This window comes from Mustelus asterias, chromosome 24 (assembly GCF_964213995.1).
Source record: "Mustelus asterias chromosome 24, sMusAst1.hap1.1, whole genome shotgun sequence".
Classification (NCBI taxonomy): domain Eukaryota; kingdom Metazoa; phylum Chordata; class Chondrichthyes; order Carcharhiniformes; family Triakidae; genus Mustelus; species Mustelus asterias.
Window position 1 is genome coordinate 50659109 of NC_135824.1, and position 26778 is coordinate 50685886.

General features: G+C 43.7%; 1 protein-coding gene across 2 annotated transcripts in view; it reads right to left on the reverse strand.

Moving 5' to 3' along the window:
• Positions 1 to 26778, reverse strand: part of LOC144511370 (heterogeneous nuclear ribonucleoprotein U-like protein 1) — a 60541-nt gene that overhangs the window by 17864 nt on the left and 15899 nt on the right. For both annotated transcript variants that reach the window (XM_078241666.1, XM_078241667.1), the window contains exons 2-7: positions 26423 to 26587; positions 25241 to 25379; positions 24888 to 24961; positions 24635 to 24774; positions 13777 to 13876; positions 129 to 241 (exon numbers count right to left, since the gene is read on the reverse strand). In XM_078241666.1, the coding sequence (XP_078097792.1) occupies positions 129 to 241; positions 13777 to 13876; positions 24635 to 24774; positions 24888 to 24961; positions 25241 to 25379; positions 26423 to 26587 (731 nt within the window). The remainder of the gene's footprint in view (positions 1 to 128; positions 242 to 13776; positions 13877 to 24634; positions 24775 to 24887; positions 24962 to 25240; positions 25380 to 26422; positions 26588 to 26778) is intronic.

The window sequence follows — 26778 nt, forward strand, 5'->3', positions numbered from 1 at the left end:
TTCCAACACCCAATAACACGTCTGCAATCACTATATTAAATATGTGTAAAACAAAAAAAAGAGAGAATCTACTCTGCTTGTAACGTGGAGTGAAAAAGTAGTCATATTATAATTCAAAGCAAACTTACAATTAGACATCCCATCACGTCGTTCTCAGAAAATCGCTCTCCGTAGTCCTGAAACTTGCAGTTTGTTGATTTCTTTCCAGTCCCTCCGTACCCAAACGAGAATTCCTCCTCACCTAAAACGGACAGTTCATGTGTCACTGGACAGGCCATTTCAGTAATGGTGAAATCTCACATGGGCGCACAGGAATTGCAGGCAACTGCAGGTCGAGTACCTTTATGGAGGAGTTTCTCTTCTCGGTTAAATTCTAATACATTGAGTTGCTACTCATCCTGCAGTCCATTAGGTACCTCAGAGTGCCTACTGCGTGAGGGCAACGTGCTGTGGATACTATGGTACAGCTGCCCCACATGAACACACGGAAGTGCGCAATTGCTTTACTGCTATATTAATTTAGCATTGGTGAGCACTGCTGCCTCACAAACGCCAGGGACCCGGGTTCGATTCCCGGCTTGGGTCACTGTCTGTGCGAACACCACCGCAGTGTTAATGTCAGCCTACTTGTGACGAATAAATAAAATTTAATTTCCTCGTAAGAAGCTATGCCAGTTGTGAAAATATTACAGCGTTCTCCTGTCACAGAATTACCTGCGTTAGAAAACAATAACTGGGGGTATCATGCACGGTGCAGGCTCTTAAAGGTTTGAAAATACACTGATCCAGGCTCACAGGGAAGTAACAATACAAATAAATACCAACTTGTGTTATGGAAGACAAACTGAGAATATTCATATTCCATTGGTTGAACAGGAATAAAAACAGCAATAATTCCCCCGCTGTAACATATCTCAGCCCCAATAACAACTTTTGGAATACTTGGTACCAATATCACAACATTATAATTCTAATCACAGCTAGTGACAGACAGGACACCAAAGAAGTTGAGCCAAGGAGGCTGAGGCCCACAACTGGGAACGTCGATTCTTAAAGGACAAGGCAAACTTAGTGCTAAGGTTCCTCAATATGACAAAGGACTTTACTGGTCCCCGGGAGACCCAGCAAAGAGTGAACAGCAATTTAATACAACAGAGAAAATAATTTGGTCTGTAGGTAGACTGGAAAGAACACGTGTCCCGACAAATCTTTTAATCAAATTAGAATAGATTTGCTTTCATCTTCAGCACACAGTTTTAAAATTAACTAGAAATCCAATTAGACCCGCCATATATAATGAGGCAACCTCAATTCTACAGGAAAAATGGGGTTAATTATCAATAATGTATAGATAGTGCAAAATGCGTACATATGCTCCATTTGTACTTGCAAGGCATAACCTTCAAATCGAGATAGCCATTGCCAAGATGTAATCTCCAGTCCAAATAAAGTTCACAGGATTCTTTGACTTGGTGGAGGATGCTTCTAACTTTAAATGGCAGTTCCTAAATCAGCAAATTCATTTTCGAACTAAGTTTGGGAAGGAAGACTCTGCTAACTCTTACCTAAGACAATACTCATCCGAAACAAACCCACCGACGTACCAAGTTCCATAAATAAAAGTCAACACTCCCAAATTTCCTCCAGAATTTGTCAATCTAGAAAGAGGGACCAGTCAGTCCTTCCTGGGAGCACAGAGACTTGGAATCCATAGAAGAACACAGAGCAGGATCGACTCTGGTGGCACAGTGGTTAGCACTGCTGCCTCACAATTCCAAGGCTGGAATTGGACCCGGGTTCAATTCCAGTCTTGGGTGACTGTGCGGAGTCTGCGTGTTCTCCCAGTGTCTGCATGGGTTTCCTCCATGTGCTCCAGTTTCCTCCCACGGTCCAAAGCTGTGTGGGTTAGGTGGATTGGCCATGCTAAATTACCCCTTAGTGTCAGGAGTATTAGCAGGATAAATACGTGGGGTTACGGGGATAGGACCTGGGTGGGATTGTCGTCGGTGCAGACTCAATGGGCCAAATGGCCTCCTTCTGCACTGTAGCGATTCTATGACTGCAGAACTTAAAACAAGATGCCTTATGCAGCTGAAGTAAAAGCGAGATCCAAGAATGCTGAAAAAGGAGTTGCATCAAAGTCCTCAGGTCACGCGTGCACAGACTACCACTCATTTGAAAGGATGGAAACCAGCTTATTCACTCAACCATTTCCTTGTGCTACCAGGATCTGACATAAAAAAGGAGGGAACAAAAATGATAAAGAATATTGCAGCTGCTGAAAATTTGGATCAAAACGCTGGAAACATTGATCAGACAGTTTTGGATAACACGGGTCAGTTAGCTTTTGGTCCTCTACTCAACAGATAATGCTTGGCTTGCTGAGTATCTGCAGTATGGTCTGTTTTTTCACAACACAGAAGAATCTGCATTAGGCAGGCACATCTCAACATACAGAGATGGAGAACGGGCCCAATTCTACGTAGACTATCAAAGTACGCTCAACCACACAGGGAAATCTCAATATAGTTAAGTATCTCGATAAGAGTTAAATAAATTAGCCACCCAACTGTCAAACTGTCCCAGGCAAAGTCTGACACGATCACTCCCAAATGCTTACCTAGAATGAAATCAGTGCAACACAGGAAAAGTTGCAAGGGCAACACATTTATCTAACAGCCATAAAGATTATAATATTCATACATTCTCCACCTCCTCCAAAACAAATAAAATTTGATCTGCATCACGTACAAGGTTATTAACGACAAAGCTCCTCACATTAAAAGACTTTTATTCCAACCAAATCGGGCATAGGCTAAAATGTTAGTAATTCCGCGAGTGTGTACAGCAATGTCTTCCACAGCAAAAATTAATTCATGGGATGTCAGCATTTATTGCCCATCCCTAATTGTCCTTGCAAAGGTAATGAAAAGCCACCTTCTCAAACTGCTGCAGTCCATGTGGTGTAGGTACACTTACAGTGCTGTTAGGGAGGGAATTCAGGGTTTTGACCCAGCAACCATGAAGTAACAGTGATATAGTTCCAAGTTAGGATGGAGAGAGCATTGGAGGAACTTGCAGGTATTGGCGTTGCTGCCCTTGTCCTTCTAGGTTAGGTGGTAGAGGTTGTGGATTTCAAAAGGTGCTGTCAAAGGAGCCTTGGTGAGTTGCTATAGTGCATCTTGTAGACAGTCATCCTGCTGCCACCATGTGTCGGTGATGGTGAGCATGAATATTTAAGGTGGTGGGATGCTCATCAAGAAGGCTGCTTTGTTCTGGATGGGTCGAGCTTTGAGTGTTGTTGGAGCTGCACTCAACCAGGCAAGTGCGCAGTATTCCATCACACTCCTGACCTGTGCCTGGTAGATGGTGGACAGCCTTTGGGGAGTCAGGAAGTGAGTTACTCGCCACAGAATTCCCACCTGTGATTTGTTCTGTAGTCTGGGTACCTATATGGCTAGTCCAATTCAGTTTCTGGTCAATGGTACAGTGCTGTAGTTTTACTGGAACAGCAGGTAGTTTCTGGATCACAAGCCTTCGGTTCTATTGCTGGAATATTGTCAAGACCCATTGCCTTTGTGGTATCCAGTGCCTTCGATCATTTCTTAATATCACATGGAGTGAACTGAATTGGTTGAAGACTGATATCGGTGATGCTGGGGACCTCCAGAGAAGAATCATCCACTCTGCACTTCTGGCTGAAGATTGTTGCAAATGCTTTAGCCTTATCATTTGTCCTGATGTGCTGGGTTCCCCCATCATTGAGAATGGGGATATTTGTGGAGCCTCCACCTCCGGTTAGTTATTCAATTGTCCATCACTATTCACGACTGGATGCGACAGGGCTACAGATCTTAGTTCTGATCCGTTGGCTGTTGGATCGCTTGGCTTTGTTTATCACATGCTGCTTTAGCTGATTGGCAGGCAAGTAATCCTGTGTTGTAACTGCACCAGGTGGACACCTCATTTTTAAGTATGCCTGATGTTGCTCCTCGCATGTCCTCCTCACTCTTCAATGAGCCAGAGTTGATCCCCCAGCTTGATGGTAGAGTCGGGGCATGGCCAGGCCATGAAGCTCCATATCGTGGTTGGATACAATTCTGCTGCTGCTGATGGCCCACACCGCCTCATGGATGTCCAGTTTTGAATTGCTAGATCTGTACAAAATCCATCCCATTTAGCACAGCTACACAACATGATGGAGGGTATCTGAAATGTGGAGACGGGACCTCGCCGCCACATGGACTGTGGTGGTGGTCAATCCTATCGACACTGTCATGGACAGATGCATCTGCGACAGGTAAATTGGAGAGGATGAGTTTAAGTAGGTTTTTTTCCTTCTCGTTTCCTCACCAACTGCCACAAGCCCAGTCTAGCAGTGATGTCATTTAGGACTTGGCCAGCTCGGTCAGTAGTGGTACAACCAAGCCACTCGTGGCGATGAACATTGAAGCCCCCATCCAGAATACATTCTGTGGCTCTGTCATTCTCCGCGCTATTCCCCTGCGCAGGGGAAAGACATATCCAGGGATGCTGATGACTGTGTCTGAGACATTGTCTGTACGGCATGGTTCCATGAGAATGACTATGTCAGGCTGTTACGTGACTGGATAGCTCTTCCAAGTCTGGCACAGGCCTCCAGATGTTAGTACGGGTGAATCTGGAGGTGGATAGGGCTAGGTCGACCATCATCATTTCTGGTGCTTAGATCAATGCTGGATGATTGGTTCAGTTTTGTTCCTTTCACTCTTCATAGTGGTTTGATACAATTGAGTGACTTGCTAGGCCATTTGAGAGAGCATTTAAGAGTTAGCCACATTGCTGTTGGCCTGGAGACTGGGCAATGATAGCAGATTTCCTTCCTTAAAGGACATTAGTGAACCAAATGTACCTCAACAATTAATGGTTTCGTGGTCATCAACACTGGTGACTAGCTTTCAATTCCAGATTTATTAATCAAATTCAAATTCCACCGGTTGTCATGGTGGGAATTGAACCCATATCCCCAGAGTATTACCCTGGGCCTCTGGATTACTAGTCCAGTGACAATACCACTACGCCACCGTTTCCCCAAGTATATTTCCAGTCAAGGTATGTTTAGAAAGGGAAAGGAAGCGCTGTTAGACTCAAAATAAAAGCAAATCTGGCAGCATCTGTGAAGAGAGAAACAGCTAACATTCTGAGTCCAATATTATTCTTCTTTGGAACTAGAAGACCTGTTCTTGGGAATGAGGTCGACCAAGTGAAAGTAGGAGACTGTGACCATCGTATAAAGTTTAGGTTGGCAATGGAAAAGGACAAGAAACAATTTAGTAAGAAAAATTAGACGGGGAAACACCAATTTCAACAAGGTAAGAACAGATCTGGGCTGAATAAATCGGAATCAAACATTAGCAGACAAATTTGTAACCAAACAATGGGCTGCTTTTAAAGAGATAGTTCGGGCACAGTCAAGGTATATTCCTATGATGGGGAAAGGTAGGGCAATCTAGAGCATTAGCACCAGATGAGATGGATCCAACATACTCAGAAAAGGTGAGAGAGTGGGAATTGCAAAAACACTGGCCATAATTTTCCAGTCTTCCATAGGCTTGGAGTGGCACCAGAGGACTGGAGAATTGCAAATGTTACACCTAAATTCATAACAGGGTCTGAAGATAAGCCCAGCATCTTTGGTTTGATTTATTGTCACATGTATTAGCATAAAGTATTGTTTCTTGCGTGCTATACAGACAAAGCATACCGTTCATAGAGAAGGAAACAAGAGAATGCAGAACGTAGTGTTACAGTGATAGCTAGGGCATAGAGAAAGATCAACTTAGTGCGCTAAATCTGTAAGATATTGAATTAAAGCATTGTTAGAGAGTTTAAATCGAGTTAGAACGAAGTTTTAGAAGCATAGAACAAGAGTAAAAGATAGAATTAGAAGATATGCTGGGCAAAGCTTGCAAGAAGTCGCCTCACTCCAGCGCCATCTTGGGAAAACATCTACAGGCCAGTCAGTTTAATCTCAGTAGCGTAAGAGCTTCCAGAAGTAATAATACTTTGGGACAAAATTAATAGTCACCCGAGTAAATGCAGATCAATTAAGGAAAGCCATTGTGGATTTGTTAAGGACAAATTGTGTTCAACTAATTTTCTAGAGTTGTTTGATGAGATAACAGAGTGGGTTGATGACAACAAATGCTGTTGATGTGGCGTACATGGGCTTCCAAAAGTGATTTGATAAAGTGCCACACGACAGACTTGTGGGCAAAGTTATAGCTCATGGAATAAGAGGGATAGTAGCAACATGGATACAAAATTGGCTGAATGACAGGAATGGAGAGTAGCAGTTAATGGGTTGGAGAAAGGCGTGTAGCAGAGTTCCCCAGAGGTCAGTGTTGGCCCCTTGCTCTTCTTGATATATATCTAGTCCTTGATATACAGGGCACAATTTCAAAAATTTGCACACTATCCTTAACCTGGGAGCATTGTGAACTGTGAGGAGGATAATGTAGAACTTCACAATGATACAGACAAGTTGGCAGAATGGACAGATAGCTGCAGATGAAGTTCAGCGGGGAGAAATGTGAATTAATTCATTTTGGGAGGAAGAATAGAGACACAATATGAAATAAAGATACAACTCTAAAATGATACAGGGGCAGGGGGACCTGGGTGTATATGTGCATAAATCGTCAACGATTGCAGGACAAGTCGAGAGAGTGGTTAATGAAGCATACAGCAGCCTAGGATTTGGCATGGTGGCACAGGGGTTAGCACTGCTGCCTGACAGCGCCAAGGACATGGGTTCAGTTCCAGTCTCGGATAACTGTGTGGAGTTTGCATGTTCTTCCCGTGTCTGCTTTGGTTTCCTCCACAGTCCAAAGATGGGCAGGTTAGGTTGATTGGCCACGCTAAATTTCCCTTTAGCATCAGGGGGACTAGTAGAGTAAATATGTGGGGTTAGAGGCTCAATGGGCCAAATGGCCTCCTTCTGTACTTTAAGAATTCTATGATACAATGACCCAGAGTACAGGCGCAAGGAAGTTATGTTAAACTTGTATAAAACACTGGTTTGGTCTCAACTGGAGTATTGTGTTCAGTTCTGGACACCAAACCTTTGGAACGATGCAAAGGCATTGGAGAGCACGCAGAGAGGATTCACTCAGAACTTCTGTTATGTAGATAAATTGGAGAAGTTGGGGCTGTTTTCCTTGGGGAAGAGAAGATGGAGTGGAAATTTGATAGAGATATTCAAAATCATGAGGAGGCCGGACAGAGTGATAGGTAGATAGGGGAAAACTTCTCATCGGTGGAAGAGGCAACAAGAGGGCACAGATGCAAGGTAACTGGGGAGAAACTTCTTTCACACAGCGAGTAGTTGGGATCTGAAATGCACTGCCTGAGAGTGTGGTGCAGGTAGGATCAATAGAGGAACTGAAGAGGGGTTTGGATTATATGTATGCAGGGCTACAGCAAGAAGGTTTAGGAGTGGCACTGGGTGAGCTGCTCCTTTGGAGAGCCAGCAGGAACACATTGAGCCAAATGGCCTCCTTTTGTGTTGCAACATTTCTGTGATAACGTGTTTGTATTGGCCCTTGCCTCCATGCCTAAATTCTCCCTCAGTGTTACCCGAACAGGCGCCGGAGTGTGGCGACTAGGGGATTTTCACAGTAACTTCATTGCAGTGTTAATGCAAGCCTACTTGTGACACTAATAAATAAACTTTAAACTGGTATAGGAATGTGGTCATTTAAAAAAAGCACAGGCAAGGTGCCAACTAACACTTCCATTAGAAGTTATTGCACAGGAAAGCAAACTAGAAACAACATCTCTCACCAAACATATAACTTCCGATAACAATAATAATGTATGAACTACATTACTGGCAAGACCCATGCATAGAAAATAACCGAGCAGGAAAATTCAATATGGTTTGCAGTAAACCTCAAACTGCATCAATAAGACATCAATTTACTGAATCAATATTAGGTAACAAATACATCTGGTAAATCATTTAAAAAACTTTTCACCCAGTCAAACAAAGTCAGCATTTCTATTGCTTCTTATAGCACACATTGCCAGGACTAGTGGGCCTGAGTTACAGGGAAAGGTTGGTCAGGCGAGGACTTTATTCCTTGGAACGTAGGAGACCGAGCGCTGACCTTATTGAGGTGTGTAAAATCAGGATGAACGCACAGTCTTTTTCCCAGGGAGGGGAATTGAAAACTAGAGGGCATAGGTTTAAGGTGAAAGGGGAAAGATTTAGAAGGGACTGGAGGGGCAACTTATTCACGCAGAGGGTAGTGCGTATATGGAATGAGCTGCCAGAGAAAGTGGTTGAGGAAGGTTTATTAGCAACATTTAAAAAGCATTTGGACATGTACATGGATGGGAAAGGATTAGAGGGATAGGGGCCAAACACGGGCAATTGGGACTAGCTGGAAGGGCACCATGGTCGGCATGGACCGGTTGGGCCGAAGGGTCTGCTTCCGTGCTATATTGTTCAATGGCTCTATGTGCTGCCTCATCACTTCAAATTTCCAGAAACAGCTCCACAAATGAACCCAAAAAAAATTGATTGACATCCCCAGGGAATAATTGTAGCCAAAAGTTGAGCATTAATAGGTGATTTCAATCGACTTGAGATGACAGCAAAACCAGTATTGATTAGAACGATTGTGCAGAGCTAGGACAACCCTGAAGACACCAGGCATCCACAATCCTTTTACACTCCTTTCAGTCAATGTGAACCCAAACTTGGTCAACCATATAAAAATATTGTTCTGCTACGCTATTGCAAGCACGTGCTCTGAAGAAAGACACCTTAAACGAGTGTTAGCAATGAGTCACAAAACAGAGCAAAACACGCAAGATGACCATCCAGTATTTCTTTTATTCATTTGTGGGACATGGGCGTCACTGGCAGGGCCAGTATTTATTGCCCATCCCTAGTTACCCTTGGAGGGCAGTCAACCATATTGCTGTGGTTCTGGAATCACATGTCGACCAGGCCAGGTAAGCATGGCAGATTTCCTTCCCTAAAGGACATTAGTGAACCGGATGGGTTTTTCCAGCAATCGACAATGGTTTCATCAGTAGATTCCTAACTCCAGATATTTTTGATTGAATTCAAATTCCACCAATTGTCGCGGCGGGATTCGAACCCGGGTCCCCAGAACATTAGCTGAGTTTCTGGATTAATAGTTTAGTGATAATACCACTAGGCCAACGCCTCTCAAATAAACCAGTTTATCAGCACAGACTCCACAGGTTCCTGACAAAAAATGTGAGTAACCCAATTACCAAATTGTGTTCACCATCACCACCTTCATAAGGCAACCCCTGCAACCCACAATAATGGAGGGCAAACTTTCAAACAATCTCATTTTGGCAATTGGATTTTTAATGACCCACTGAAAAAATTCTCACATAAACCATTCTGTATCTTACTGGTTAGAATAGATGTATCTGAGACAAGTAATGTATGTCAGAACTGTAATCAAAACATGGGGTTTGGCTATGCTTTTATTGCCCTACCAGATTCTAAATGGTTTTTTTTGTTTTCCAATTTAAATGTGCAAATCTGATTTTGCATTTTTTTAAAATTCAGACTCTTCTCCACAAAAGTTAAATTAGTTCTAATTGTCCTACAAGTTTCTTTGTGCCTACTGTAGTTGGTTACTTTGAGGGAATAAATATTTTAATTTTTAAAGTTGAAATAAAAAACGAAAGAGAAGAGCACCAGAATTAATTCTAGGAAGATCAGGACTACGGATACTGAATTAGTGGGTGGATAACACATTCTAAGAAGCAGGTCTAAACTAATCTGTGTTAGCCGGGGAAAGAGACAGAGGTGAGAGTGGGCTTGTAAGGAATACAATGCAGAGGGAGAGCAGATAAATATATTTTTTGTTAGTCACATGTAGGCTTACATTGACACTGCAATGAAGTTACTGTGAAATTCCCCTAGTCGCCACACTCCATCGCCTGTTCGGATACACGGAGGGAGAATTTAGCACGGCCAATGCACCTAACCAGCACGTCTTTCAGACTGTGGGAGGAAACCAGAGCACCCGGAGGAAAACCATGCAGACACGGGAGAAGGTGCAAACTCCGCACAAACAGTGACTCAAGCCGGGAACTGAACCCGGGTCCCTGGCGCTGTGAGGCAGCAGTGCTAACCACTGTGCTACCGTGCCGCCCGACATATATAGAGCAAGGCTCAGGGTTGAGGCTGTGGCATGGTGGCACAGTGGTTAGCACTGCTGCCTCACAGCGCCAGGGACCCGGGTTTGATTCCCAGCTTGGGTCACCGTCTGTGCGGAGTCTGTATATTCTCCCTGTGCCTGCGTGGGTATCCTCCACGTGCTCCAGTTTCCTCCCACAGTCCGTAAGTCGTGCTGGTTAAGTGAAATGGCCATGCTAAATTCTCCCTCAGTGCACCCGAACAGGCGCCGGAGTGTGGCAACTAGGGGATTTGCACAGTAACTTCATTGCAGTGTTAATGTAAGCCTACTTGTGACACTAATAAATAAACTTTAACTGCTGTTTGAAACAAAACCAAATCGTGAATTTGCAAGGAAAGCCATTAGTTCATTGGCTGGTGAGGGAGAGTGTGTCAAATAGCTGGAAATTAGAAAAGACACAAATTTTTAGATATTTTATTTGAAGCGGTAAAGGTCTATTCTATTACTATGGTTTAAATTAGTACAAGTGGGAAGGAGAGGCACTAAATAAAATATAAAAAGAAAATTAAATAATTTGTTAGTTAAAACACATTAAAGGATGGCACAGCAAGTGATGTGTTGCAATTGCAGAATGTGGCAGCTTCTGGACTCGTGTGATACAGGACACCTGTAAGCATCTACAGCTTGAGGAGCTTTGGCTCAGAGTCACTGAGCTGGAGATTGAGCAGCAGACACTGCGAGACATCAGGGAAGGAAGGAAGGAAAGTTACCTGGATACTTTATTCCATAGATCAACCACACATCTTAGGTTAGAGTCTTCTGGCTTGATCAGTAGTCAGGGGCAGGAGGGTGTAACTGCAAGCAAGGCAGGTAAAGGGACCCAAAAGGCAGAAGTGGAGGAACCTCAGCCTTTCAAGTGTCCAAAAGGCTTGAGGTTCTTTCAGCTTGTTTGGATGGGAGTGGGGGCTGCAGGCCGGATGAGTAAAATGACCATGGCGCTGTGGTGAAGGAAGCCAGTCAAGTAGGGGTAGTAAAAAGAAATGGGAGATAATATTGTCAGGGGGATAGACACAGTTCTCTGCAGCTGAGAGCGACAGTCCAGATGACTGTGTTGCTTGCCCAGTGCCAGGGTTCAGGTCGTCCGCTCAGGACAGGAGAGGAACTTGCTGAGGGAATGTGAGCAGCAAGGGGCTAACCTCAAAGCAGAATAATCTCGGGATTATTACCTGAGCCATGAGCAAATTGCTGTAGGACAAATAAGATTACAAAGATGAATGCATGACTCAAAGACTGGTGTGGATTTATGAGGCACTGGCACCAGTACTGTGGAAAGTGGGAGCTTCACCGTTGGCACAGTTTAGACCTGAACTATGTTGGGCGCACTCTTCTGGTGAATCATATAACATGGGCAATAGAGAGGGCTTTAAACTGCATTGCACTCGCATGTGACAGCAAAGGACAGAACAATCTTAAGAATGCACTAGCAGATAAGACTATAGGTTGCAAAAATTGTAAAAAAAAAGTTAAAGCCCTGTATTTGATTGCATACACAAAAGGGGTGAAGTGCTAGCATAGATAAAGGTACATATGTATGACCTGATAGACATTACAGAGACCTAGGACCTGAATGTTAAAGGGTATTTGACATATCAGAGCAACAGGAAGCTAGGAAAAGGTGGCAGGGTAGCTCTGTTAATTAAGGATGACATTGGCCTCCTAACAGTGGTTAGGCCAGAGTATGCAGGAAGTAATAAATGAGGTATGGTAGAAAGGTACCACAATAATCATGGGTAACTTTAATCTACATGTAGATCAGGCAAAACAAATCGGCTAAGGTAGTCTGGAAAGTGAGTTTATAAAGTGTTTTCGGAGCAATTTCTTAGGGCTGTACATTCCAGAGCCACCTGAAGGGGCTTGGGGCTCCGAAAGCTTGTGTGGCTTTTGCTACCAAATAAACCTGTTGGACTTTAACCTGGTGTTGTTAAACTTCTTTCTGTGTTTACCCCAGTCCAACGCCGGCATCTCCACATCATTCCAGAGCCAGCCAGGGAGCAGGTTGTCCTAGACTTGGTAACGTGCAATGAGTCAGGATTAATCAATAAAGAAGACTGCAGGTGGTACCCATTCCAACATGATAGAAATTCATGCTCAGTTTGAAAGGGAGAAGTGTGGGCCCATGACTAGGTGTCATAAACGTAAATAAAGGCAACTATGAGGATATGAAAGCAGAGTTGGCTTTGGTGAACTGGAAAACCAGGTTAAAAGGAGTTGCAGAGGCAGATTTGTAAGGAGATATTTAATAACCCTCAGCAAAGATTTATCCTAATGAAAAAAAAGGGTCTTTGAGAAAGATTTGTCAGCTGTGACTAAAAGAATAGTATTAAATTGAAAGAAACGCTATCCATAATCTGCAAGATTAGTGTAGGTCAAAGGATTGGGCAGCACAGTGGTTAGCACCGCAGCCTCACAGCGCCAGGGACCTGGGCTTTATTCCTGGTTTGGGTCACTGTCTGTGTGGAGTCTGCACGTTCTCCCCGTGTCTGCGTGGGTTTCCTCCAGGCATTCCAGTTTCCTCCCTCAGTCCAAAAGATGTGAACAGGCGTCGGAGCATGGCGACTAGGGGAACTTCACAATAACTTCATTGCAGTGCTAATGTAAGCCTACCTGTGACACTAATAAATAAACTTGAACTTAAAACATATTTTAACAACTATCAAAGAATGATCAAAATGATGAGAAAGGCAGAAAGAAGGTAGCTAGTAATGTAAAAACAGACAAAAAGAACAAAGAACAGTACAGCACAGGAAACAGGCCCTTCGGCCCTCCAAGCCTGTGCCGCTCCTTGGTCCAACTAGACCAATCGTTTGTATCCCTCCATTCCCAGGCTGCTCATGTGACTATCCAGGTAAGTCTTAAACGATGTCAGCGTGCCTGCCTCCACCACCCTACTTGGCAGCGCATTCCAGGCCCCCACCACCCTCTGTGTAAAAAACATCCCTCTAATATCGGAGTTATACTTCGCCCCCCTCACCTTGAGCCCGTGACCCCTCGTGATCGACAGTAAGACTTTCTATAAGTATTTGAATAGGAAGAGAATAACTAAAGCTAATGTTGGCCCGCTATTGTCTGGGGAACTGATGTTGGAAAGCAAAGACGTGGCGGTGGCATTGGACAGGTAGTTTGTGGTCTTCATGGTAGAAGACTCAGAAAACGTCCCAAAACTTGATAATCAAGGAGGTGAATTTAAAACAATCACAATCACCAAGGAAAAAGGTGCTAGGAAAACTATTAGGTCTAAAGGCCGACAAGTCCTCAAGACCAGATGGCCTATATCCCAAGGTCTTAAAAGATTTAGCGGCTTAGATAGTTGATGCATAGATTACAATCTTCCAAAATTCTATAGATTCTGGATTGGAAATTCTAGTGGATAGGAAAATAGCAAAAGTATCGCCTTTATTCAAGAAAGATGGCAGGCACAAAGCAGGAATCAGTTCGCCTAACATCCGTCATAGGGAAAGTGCTAAACTCCATTATTTAAGAGGCTTTAATCCAAGTTCAACACAATGAATAAGTGTAAAAGTGATATGACAAATTCTCTTACCTAACTGGGTACTGCACGAATCGAGCGACCAACCAACACGAACCACATGGGGATCCGGTTCAGTCGGAGGGAGATGCTTAACGGCAATCTCTTCATGAATCTACAAAAAAAAATTTAATTTTTAAAACAATGTTGCCAGAGGCATCATAATGAGTATGAAATCCTAAATTCTACTTAAAGTCCAAGTGGGAAACTGGGACTGTGCCGAATCAGACTCTGAGATGGGCTTAAATTCAGCACAAACAAGAACGCTAAAACTTAGTTGCACAGTAAACTATAAAACATCAGATCGCTCCGCAAGTACTTATACCAAGAGAATGCAATCTGTTTATTCAACCTGACCATCTCATTTTAACCTTTAAGTCATAGAATCCCTATGGTGCAGAAGGAAGCCTTTTGGCCCATTGAGTTGACGCCTGCTCTCTCTAAGAGTACCTTACCTAGGTCCTTTCCCCCACCCTATCCTCGTAACCTCACACATTTACCATGGCTAATCCATCTAACCTACACATCTTGGGACACTTGGGGGAATTTAGCATGGCCAATCTATCCAACCTGCACATTTTTGGTCTGTAGGAGGAAACTGGAGCACCTGGAAGAAACCCACGCAGACATGGGGAGAATATGCAAACTCCACAAAGACAGTCAACCAAGGCCAGAATTGAACCGGTGTGTCTGGCACTGTGAGGCAGCAGTGCTAACCACTGTGCCATCATGCCACCCGTAAGTCCTGGAATATAATTCTGGTGAATCTGCAATTTACCCCCTCAGAAGGCAACTTATTTCCCAAGGTTTGGTGCCCAACACTGAATGCAGTACTTCAGATGGAGGACCGATCAAAGCTCTGTACAACTGAAGACTCCTCATTTTGAAGTGACTGTTTAAGCTGGTTAGTGGAGCTGCCGGTTAAGAGTGTTTCTCGAGTGTCGTTGGAACGGTGCTCCTGCGAAAGAGTAGCATGTTCCTTCACGCTCTCAACTTGCATCGGGTGGTGGAAAGGCTTTGGGCAGTCGGGAAGTGAGTCACTCACTGCAGAATTACCCAGCCTCCAACCTGCTCTTGTAGTCACAATATTTATATTGGTCAACGGCAACCCACGGAACATTTATGCTGGAATTCAAAATGGTAACCACGTTGGATGCCATGGGGAGATGGGTAGACTCTCTCTTACTGGAGATGGTCTCTGCCTGGCACTTGTGCAGCACAAATGTTATTTGCCACTTGCCAACCCAAGTGGATTGCTGTTCAGGTCATACCATATGCGTGGATAGATTGCTTCATTATCTGGGGAACTGCAAATGGAGATAATCAAACATCCCCACCTCTGACATTACAATGGAGGGAAAGTCATTGATGTAGCAATTGAAGGTGAGTGGGTCTTCGTCACTACCATGAAGATTTACCTGTGTAGCAATGTCCTGGAGCTGAAATGATTGGCTTTCACGACCATCTTCCATCTGTACTAAGTATGACCTTGTGGCTGGGATCTCAATTTCACTAGGATTCCTTGATGCCAAACGTTGCCTTAATATGAAGGCAAGTCACCCTCACCTCAACTCTGGAATTCAGCTCTTTTGCCCATGTTTAGGACAAGGCTGCAATGAACTCGGAAGCCTCGTGGTCTGGTCCTGGAGGATCCAAAAGTAAGCATCGGGGTGAGCGGGTTATTGGTAAGTCAGTGCGACTCAGTAGCATTATTTAAACTCCAACTTTGACGGTCTCCAATTTCCATCACACCATTATTGGGGACCGTGCATTCAGCCTAGGCCCAACGGTCTGGAATTTCCTTCCTAAATCTTCATGCATCTCTCCTCCTTTAAGACTCCTGCAAAAATCTACATTTATCTCCGTCCTACAGGCTCATGTCAAATCTTATCTGACAATGTGCCTGTGAAAACACCTTGTAGCATTTAAAAGACACTTCACAAATCTAAGTGACCTATATGCTGAACTACAAATCCGCCAAATTTGCAGATAGCAATTAATCAACAGCAGAAACAAAAGATTGCAGTTAAGAATTTGCAGCAGGACTGGATCGTTCACATAATCAGGCGATAGGCAAAGATACTTAATACCGAAAGTATTGCTTATTTTGTGAAATGAGGCGAAGCTCAAAATAAATGGAATAAAATTAACAGAATGTGATTCTGAAAGGATTTATTAGTAATAGTGGCCTCGTCACCATTGCCGTCTGAAAAACCTGGTGAAATAATTGAAAAGACTAGTACCAAGCCAAGGTGATAAACACAATAGAAATCTACCAAAGATATGCTGAATATTGTAATGGACAAAGATATAGGATTAAACAGGATCAATCTTTGAAGCACAGAGAAATACTTGTGACACTAATAAATGAACTTTTTAAGAGCAGGATAAAATATTATTTTCTAGTTCTGATTTAATTTGTCACATGTACCAAGATACAGTGAAAAGTAATGTTTTGCCTGCTATCCATACAAGTCACATTATGTGAATCTTGTCACTACAAGGAATTCAAGGGAACTTTCTGATCTTGGTGGCAGTGACTGTGTGAATTCTTAAACCGGTGCAAAGCTGTTTGGTTTCGCACCCACACTACGCTTCCAGGTGGGGAGTCGGTTTAGCTGAGTCGTTTGGGCGACTGGTTTGTGACGCAGAGCAACACCAACAGCGAGTGTTCAATTTCTGTACCGGCTGAGGTTATTCATCCGTCTCAACCTCGCCCCTCACCCGAGGTGTGGTGATCCTCAGGTTAAATCATATAATCCGTACAGAAGAGGCCCTTCCAACAATCGGATCTATAACAACTCTCTAACAGAGTATCTTAGCCAGGCCACCTCCCCCGGAGCTGTGATGCAGCAGTGCTAACCACTGTGCCACCGTGTCACCACCAGACAGCTCTTCCCCTCAAAGGGCTTATGGACATCTGGGACACTTGAAAGAAAAAAAATGCCTCCAGATAACATGATGTGTCATGTGTGTTAGTGCAGTGGTTGCCCTGCCAGTCACCTCTTGCTTTCAGCTCGCACCGCTAGCTAGCAGTATAACTACCGTGAAAAGAGCCAAGTGCGTAGGACTCTCCTGTCAATACACAGCCTCTTAGTCAGCAAGCCCAATGTAATACCTCCCTGAAAAGGGTTAATAGTCACACAAGTTTAAAAACCACACAGGCTGAAAAATAAAGGTCTCCTTCCAAGAACCTTCACAGACAGACATCAAGGCCATTAGTCTGTCAAAGCACATAAATCAGACATCTGTGCCTGGAAAACGGGACAGATCCACAGATACAGAAATGAGCTGTACTCTGAAGCTTTCTCGCAGATTGGATATTACAATGAAGCAAGCGTTAATTACTTGTAATCGATTTTGAAAACTTCAATTGACTTTGTATCTTGGAGTACGCCACTTTGGCTAGCTACAGGAATATGAACTGTAGCTTCCCAGGGTCCTTCATACATCTGTTTAAACAAACTCTGTTACTTGTCTGGTTACTCGAAGGGTAAAGTTGTGATCAATTAAAAGGCTGATATCAAAGCCCGCAACTCTCCCCATAGTGGCTGTGTACCTTCCAGATCCAGCGTAAACTACAGAGGACTCAGTGGAGGCCTGGCCCCAGTCGCATGGCATACAGTCCAGCCAGCATGTGGTTATACTGATGCCCACTGCCTTGTTGGTATCACAGGAGAAAAGACGACTAAAGGGATAAAAGTTGACGGAAAATCCACAATGGAGTTCCTATAGGCAGTAATGTCACCTATCTGAGCTTTCCGGCAATTCTTGCAGCCACTCACAAATCAGCCTCTCCAGCCACAGAAGGCAATAATCAATCCCAGGAGTGACATACAAACTGGGTGCAGTCCATCATAGACATCTACAGCACAGAAAGAAGCCCTTCGGCCCATCATGTCTGCACCAGCCATTGGACACCTATCTACTCTAATCCCATTTTCCAGCACTTGGTCCGGAGCCTTGTATGCTAAGATGGATAGGTACCGCCATCACACTGGGAAAAATGGTGCAAATTGGACACCAACGCAAATAAGGGTGGATTCGTGAGGGATACAGTCCCACTCTGTTTCATTTTGTAATCCATTCAGGCTTTAACACTCGATTTATAGTCCACAAGTTTAGCATTGGTGTTCATTCCTGCATTAAATATCCTTTGTAAGAAGTTTAACAACACCAGGTTAAAGTCCAACAGGTTTATTTGGTAGCAAAAGCCACACAAGCTTTCGAAGCTCTAAGCCCCTTCTTCAGGTGAGTGGGAATTCTGTTCACAAACAGAGTTTATAAAGACACAGACTCAATTTACATGAATAATGGTTGGAATGCGAATACTTACAACTAATCAAGTCTTTAAGAAACAAAACAATGGGAGTGGAGAGAGCATCAAGACAGGCTAAAAAGATGTGTATTGTCTCCAGACAAGACAGCCAGTGAAACTCTGCAGGTCCACGCAACTGTGGGCGTTACAAATAGTGAGACATGAACCCAATATCCCGGTTGAGGCCGTCCGCGTGTGTGCGGAACTTGGCTATCAGTTTCTGCTCAGCGACTCTGCGCTGTCGTGTGTCGCGAAGGCCGCCTTGGAGAACGCTTACCCGAATATCAGAGGCCGAATGCCCGTGACCGCTGAAGTGCTCCCCAACAGGAAGAGAACAGTCTTGCCTGGTGATTGTCGAGCGGTGTTCATTCATCTGTTGTCGCAGCGTCTGCATAGTTTCCCCAATGTACCATGCCTCGGGACATCCCGAGGCATGGTACATTGGGGAAACTATGCAGACGCTGCGATAACGGATGAATGAACACCGCTCGACAATCACCAGGCAAGACTGTTCTCTTCCTGTTGGGGAGCACTTCAGCGGTCACGGGCATTCGGCCTCTGATATTCGGGTAAGCGTTCTCCAAGGCGGCCTTCGCGACACACGACAGCGCAGAGTCGCTGAGCAGAAACTGATAGCCAAGTTCCGCACACACGTGGACGGCCTCAACCGGGATATTGGGTTCATGTCACACTATTTCTAACTCCCACAGTTGCGTGGACCTGCAGAGTTTCACTGGCTGTCTTGTCTGGAGACAATACACATCTTTTTAGCCTGTCTTGATGCTCTCTCCACTCCCATTGTTTTGTTTCTTAAAGACTTGATTAATTGTAAGTATTCGCATTCCAACCATTATTCATGCAAATTGAGTCTGTGTCTTTATAAACTCTGTTTGTGAACAGAATTCCCACTCACCTGAAGAAGGGGCTTAGAGCTTCGAAAGCTTGTGTGGCTTTTGCTACCAAATAAACCTGTTGGACTTTAACCTGGTGTTGTTAAACTTCTTACTGTGTTTACCCCAGTCCAACGCCGGCATCTCCACATCTTAAATATCCTTTGCCATGATTACAGGACTGCACTGCAAAGGATAGTCAGTCTCAATTCCAATGGAGAAACATTCCCTAATGTTTAATCTTAAGGATTTAAGATGTAAGCTGCAAGAAGCATCACAACCACTGAAGGAAGGAAACGTGGTTTAGTTACCAGTCTTCTCAATAATCCACCTGTATAACATCTGATAAAGGAGTTGAGCAATGTTGTCTGGAAGCAAGCCTTCCTCACCAACTGAACAAAAGAAATAAGCCCAGAACTTCCAATCTCCGGATGCTCTTACTGGGAAGTTTAGACTTCCAATAGGAAATTTCTCTGCATCTGGAACCCTCCAAAACTCTTGAGTTAATGTCAGAGATGGTTCCACCTTATTTATCAGAATAGTTATCCAGGAAAAGTTAGGAGTAAAATGAGTTCTAACTCCTGAGTAACTAAACCCCCTCAATCACCCTCTTACACACTTACTTTCTCTCAGTAACTTCTCAAAGTGGCTTTGGGACCTTCAAACTTACCAGAATATGGCAGCTAGTGCCACATCTTCACTGATGAAGAGGAGGAAGAACTCCCAAGACAGAAAGAGGGCAGGGGGAAATTTCCGTTCCATTTCAGGTGGTGGAAAAGCTACACCAGTCACTGCGGTTCTTGCAATGGAACCTTTGTAATGCTTTGTTCTCACAGCTTGCCTAGACATCTCTTTCCATGCAAAACTACAGGAAAAGTCACCTTTAGAGTCCATTCAGGAAATCCTACCCTTGCTAAAGAGAGTTCATTTTTATATAGCATACAGGCCAGAGAAATCAGTATCAGTGCCATTCGCACCTAAATACAGAATACTTAGGGTAGGATTTTCCGATTCTCCCGCGGTGCATTTTCCAGCAGCAGAGGTGGTCCGCCACTGGCTGGCAGTAGGATTTTCCGATCTCACCAATGTCTACGGGGTTTTTGGACGGTCCACACCCTCTGTTGCCAGAAATGCGCTACAAGGGGTCGCCATCAGCGGGACTGGAACATCCCATCGGTGGGAAGAACCGGAAAATTTCAGCCTTAATTTCACAACTGCTATTGCGCTGTCTAGTCACTTGCAAACATCAACCTGCGGTTCCCCTGATTCTACTTGCTCAATTGGACTAAAGCAGAACGTGCCTATTACCCCAACACTGCCCTAAACAAAGTTTCAATCCCCACATCTCGTCCAACAAGGCTTGACTACTCCCAGCTCCATTCTCCGGTCATCACACTAAAACCCTGACCCACCTTCACTGCTGGCAGAGCCATGTCACTTACACGCAAACCAACGCTGGATTGCTGCACCTCATAAGCGCAGATATCAAAATCTTCCCTACAATCACTCCATGGCCTTGTGTAACCCTATCACTGCAACTTCTTTCAGACCTCAAGAACATTAGAGCTAGGAGCAGGAGTAGGCCATCTGGCCCCTCGAGCCTGCTCTGCCATTCAATAAGATCATGGCTGATCTTTTTGTGGACTCAGCTCCACTTACCCGCCCACTCACCACAACCCTTAATTCCTTTACTGTTCAAAAATTTATCTATCCTTGCCTTAAAAACATTCAATGAGGTAGCCTCAACTGCTTCACTGGGCAGGGAATTCCAGATTCACAATCCTGTGTGTAAAGAAGTTCCTCCTCAACTCAGTTCTAAATCTTCTCCCCCTTATTTTGAGGCCATACTCCCTAGTTCTAGTTTCACTTCCCAATGGAAACAACTTCCCTGTTTCTATCTTATCTATTCCCTTCATAATTTTATATGTTTCTATAAGATCTACCCTCATTCTTCTGAATTCCAATGAGTATGGCCCCAGTCTACTCAGTCTCTCCTCATAAGCCAACCCTCTCAACTTCGGAATCAATCTAGTGAATCTCCTCTGCACCCCCTCCAGTGCCAGTATATCCTTTCTCAAGTAAGGAGACCAAAACTGTGCACAGTACTCCAGGTGTGACCTCACCAGCATCTTATACAGCTGCAACATAACCCTGCTGTTTTTAAACTCCATCCCTCTAGCGATGAATGACAAAATTCCATTTGCTTTCTTAATTACCTGCTGCACCTGCAAACCAACTCCTTGAGATTCCTGCACAAGGACACCCAGGTCCCTCTGCACAGCAGCATACTGCAATATTTTACCATTTAAATAATAGTCCATTTTGCTGTTATTCCTACCAAAATGGATGACCTCACATTTACCAACATTGTACTCCATCTGCCAGACCCTCGCTCACTCACTTAGACTATCTATGCCCCTTTGCAGACTTTCAGCGTCCTCTGCACACTTTGCTCTTCCACCCATCTTTGTGTCATCTGCGAATTTTGACACACTACACTTGGCCCCCAACTCCAAATCATCTATGTAAATTGTAAACAATTACAATCCCAACACTGATCCGAGGCACACCACTAGTCACTGATTGCCAACCAGAAAAACACCCATTTACCCCCACTCTTTGCTTTCTATTAGTTAACCAATCCTCTATCCATGCTAATATATTACCCGTAACACCGTGCACCTTTATCTTACGTAGCAGCCTTTGGTGCAGCACCTTGTCAAATGCCTTCTGGAAATCCAGATACACCACATCCACAGGTTTCCCAAAGTCCACTGCGAACGTAATGTTCTCAAAGAATTCCACCAAATTAGTCAAAAATGACCTGCCCTTCATGAACCCATGCTGCATCTTACCAATGGGACAATTTATATCCAGATGTCTCGCTATTTCTTCCTTGATGATAGATTCAAGCATTTTCCCTACTACAGAAGTTAAGCTAACCGGCCTATCGTTACCCACCTTTTGTCTACCTCCTTTTTTAAACAGTGGCATCACATTTGCTGTTTTCCAATCTGCAGGAACCTCCCCAGAGTCCAGCGAATTTTGGTTAATTACCACTAGTGCATTAGCTATTTCTCCCGCCATCTCTTTTAGTACCCTGGGGTGCATTCCACCAGGTCCAAGGATTTGTCTATCTTTAGCCCCATTAGTTTGCCCTTCACTACCTCTTTCGTGATAATGATGATTTCTGGTCACCTGCCAGAGCGTCCTTGTCATCAATTTTTGGCATGTTATCTGTGTCTTCCACTGTGCAGACTGACACAAAGTACCTGTTCAATGCTTCAGCCATTTCCTCATTTCCAGTTATTACATCCCCCTTCTCATCCTCTAATGGACCAATGTTTACTTTAGCCACTCTTTTTCGTTTTATATATTTCTAGAAACTTTTGCTGTCTGTTTTTATATTCTGACCTAGTTTACTCTAATAATCCATCTTACTTTTCTTTATAGCTTTTTTTCGTGGCTTTCTATTGACCTTTAAAGATTTCCCAATCCTCTAGTTTCTCACTAATCTTTGCCACTTTATGCATTTTATTTCAATTTGATACCCTCCTTTATTTCCTTAGATATCCATGGCTGATTATCTCTTTTTCTACAGTCCTTCCTTATCACTGGTATATACTTCTGCTGAGTACTGTGAAAAATGGCTTTGAAAGTCCTCCACTATTCCTCAATTGTCCCACCATAAAGTTTTCGTTTAGCCAACTCCTCCCTCATCCCATTGTAGTCTCCTTTGTTTAAGCACAAGACGCTGGTATTAGATTTTACCTTCTCACGCTCCATCTGTATTTTAAATTCAACCATACTGTGATTGCTCCTTCCGAGAGGATCCCCAACTGTAAGATCATTAATTATTCCTGTCTCATTACACAGGACCAGATCTAGGATAGCTTGCTCCCCCGCAGGTTCCATCATATACTGTTCAAGGAAACTATCGCGGATACATTCTATGAACTCCTCCTCAAGGCTGCCTTGACCAATTGACATGTAGATTAAAATCCCCCATGATAATTGCTGTACCATTTTTACATGCATCAGTTATTTCTTTGTATATTTCTCGCCCCACCGTGATGTTACTATTTGGTGGCCTTTAGACTACGCCTATCAGTGACTTTTTCTCCTTACTATTTCTAATTTCCACCCAAATGAATTCAACCTTTTTTTCCATAGAACCGACATTATCTCTCACTCCCGCCCTGATGTCATCCTTAAATATCAGAACTACACCACCTCCCTTACCTTCCTGCCTGTCCTTCCGAACAGTCTGAGATCCTTGGTTAGATATTTAACTCCCAGTCGTGGCCACCATGCAATCATGTCTCTGTGATGGCCACCAAATCATACTCATTCGCAATGATTTGTGCCATCAACTCATTTACCTTGTTTCGAATGTTACAAGCATTCAGATAAAGTGCTCGTATGCTAGTTTTTGTACCTTATTTTTGAATTCTAACACCTCCATTAAGAACATCTCCCGAGTTCTCCTTTCTTTGAGCTTTTTTCCTGATTTTCGATGTAGTTAGAACCTTCTCCACACATGCTAACCTGCTGCTTTTGCTTTCTATTAACCCTTATATCTCCCATAGTTTTACTCTTCCCTTCCTCCCCCCAACTTGCTAGTTTAAAATCCTTGTGGCCATCCTATTTATCCTTTTCGCTGGAACACTGGTCCCAGATCGGTTCAGGTGAAGACCTTCTGCTCGTCAGATCCAGGACTTTCCTCGCTGCTCAGCAAAATACTTATTGCCACCCTGTGTAAGTTTCCTTCCTAAAACCTTCCACTATGTTACATCTGTCCTCACCTGTTCAAGACTCCTCGAAACCTAATTGTTTGATATAAATCTGCGTGAATCCCACTTTCCTTCTGAAAATCCATCACCACATTCTCATGGCAATTTCTTGACTAATCAGAGTCAACTTGTTTATTTAATTTAAATAAAGGCTTGCGGGGTAACTAATCTGCAGTGCATTCTCCATAGCAACGCCGTGACGAGAGCCCCCTTGCTAACCAATCAGCACGCTTTTCAAATCTAATATAAATTGTCATTCCCTTTGAAATTTGGTATTCTTGCACCTAGCTTGACTAAGATGTAAAGCTTCAACAGCACATCTTTTCTCAGCAACATGCAAATTCTGTACGATCAAGCCACTATTTCTTCCAATACACGAGAAAATTACTAAACTGGATGGATTTTTGCCTTCCTACGGATAATATGGTGACTCAATCTGCAAAGATAAATGTTCAGGAAGAGGCACTTAATATGCATAAAATAAAATACCTATCGTCTCTTTTACAGTATGGCTACTTTAGAGGGCAACTTTAAAGTGAAGCCATCATTATCAAGCACAATAGGGGCATCACATGGGTAGTCCCACTATGCAGCACAGGGATGCAAGATATGATTCTTGAATTCCCGGTTTCTGTGACACTGCTAGATGCAGTGTGCAAAGGGCCAGATGCATTGCCACTAGTCCAGGAAGGACAAATGAGTGTCCTGTAAGGCTACTATCAAGTACATCCCAGCAAGTGGTTCATGAGCACTACTGGCGGAGACCTAGGAGCAGCTCAACTGTCTAGCTAGAGTTCCGTGGCCTTGAGAGACTTGTGTGGGGAGAAAAAGATAAAGGGCAATTCCTTGCCCTTAAAGAAAAATGTAAGTACCTTAACTTCAAAACAAACTTTCCCCTTGTTGACCCCATATGTTGCTCGTGCTCCTGACCACAGATATGCAAATCCTTCAATAGTCAAGGGGTAGCCACTCAAGCGGTCTCTAGCCACTTTAAAGTGCAGATCACAGTTATCTAGGATGGAAAACATGGAAAAATGTAAGACAGGGAAACAAGAACATATCAAGTCAAACCAGTTCAGATTACCCTGAAAATAGCTTGTTGTAAAGGCACTGTTTAATACTTACAAGTGTCAATCATCACCAGTGATTCATCAAAAACTTCTTCATCATCCTCTGCGGGTGGCTGGGGTGATTTTGCTCTATGAGAAAGCAAAATACCGCTGTTTAACTCATTAATTGGACAATAGTTCACAGGCAGAAAGATTAATTTACCTCCATATCAAATCTCCAGTGATTTTCTTTGCGCACAAGGCTAGGTTTTCCCTCAGTCAATAACTCAATGAACACCATTGATATTTCACCCAGCACCAGGATCAAGCAAACATCAATTGCAACACATTGGATAGAAGATATAACTCTTTTCCCACCAGTCACCCAGCCAGTCTTTTCCACGATAAGACTGCTTAGTGTTAACTCACCGACTGTAACTCCTGTCCTCTCGGTATTCATAATAACCATGCCCTTGTTGAGGGTAGGGCCTCTTTCTGCTCAGCTGTGTCTCTTGTTTGACCTCCACTTGATCCAGGCGCTCCTCCTTAACTTCAACTGGTTGAAATTCTGCATAAGCAATGCACAGTATTAAAAGATTAATACAGGCAAATCCCACCATGGGAAATGCAGTTGAAAACAAAGCATAAAGAATCATTCAAAAACATTTGCTACTAAATGTAAACATTCACTACTAAATTTGCCATTCTGACTTTATTTTAAAAGACAATTTATAGATACTGTGGGTGCTGGGTAATTACCATCCTGACAAGTTGCGAGCTATTAGGCCACAGATTTCCACAGGAGTATAAGCAGAGTGGGATGGGAGAAAAATCTATTGAGGATTTGCCCAATTGTTTACAGCAATTGCTTTAATCCATAATTGAGGCGATACGGTGGCACAGTGGTTAGCACTCCTGCCTCACAGCGCCAGGGGGCCCAGATTAGATTCCCGGCTTGGGTGACTGTCTGTGCGGAGTCTGCACGTTCTTCCCGTGTCTGCGTGGGTTTCCTCCAGGTGCTCCGGTTCCCTCCCACAGTCCGAAAGACGTGCTGGTTAGGTGGATTGACCATGCTAAATTCTCCCTCAGTGTTACCCAAACAGGCGCCGGAGTGTAGCGACTAGGGGATTTTCGCAGTAACATCATTGCAGTGTTAATGTAAGCCGACTTGTGACAGTGATAATAAATAAATGAAGGGCGTACAAGTTTCAAAAAGGCACCATTTTCTGTACTAGACAGAAGGAGATTATGTGCAGTGCTTCTAAAACTTGATTCATTAGTCTTCAAACCATAAATAAAAACGGCAAAACATTAAGCACTTGAGCTGCAGAACACAGGTCTGACCGCCATTACGTTTAGTACAAGACCAACAGTGCTTGAAAAACACAAGTGGAAATCATCAACGTGCAAGTTACTTTGAGGACACTCTCCGACAACTCACTGGGTGATAGCAACTTATTAGCGTCAGCAGCAGAGGGAAGGGGACTAAACTTTTATCAGAGTCAACTGGATCGGTTACTAAAATCTAATTCTGCACTGCCTTTGATTGCCTAAAACATATTCTAACGTAGCCAATCAAACTGACCGGCTTATGTCAACAAATGTGCCAACCTTGTTTGTGCGGCTGTGCTGCTGTTTGCTCAATACGTTGCTTCTCGAAGCTTCTCCCAGCATTTCCTTGATCAGGCCTTCCAAAGTCACCAGCTTGCTTATCGTACTGGTTGAAGGAGTTCTGGTCCCCACCATAATTTGCTTCCCGATTGTCAGGCAAGGCAGCTGAAAGTGCATGAAAACAAACCAAACCGTAAAGATGCAGGCAGCAGAGTATTAGCAGCCATGTTTCACTTCATATCTACCCAAGCATTAACCTACAGTCTCCTATACTTCTCCCTTAAAGTCATTGGGCCATATTTTCAATAGACCCTTAAAAAACTGGCAGGCAATTTTCACCCGACGTGGAAGACCTG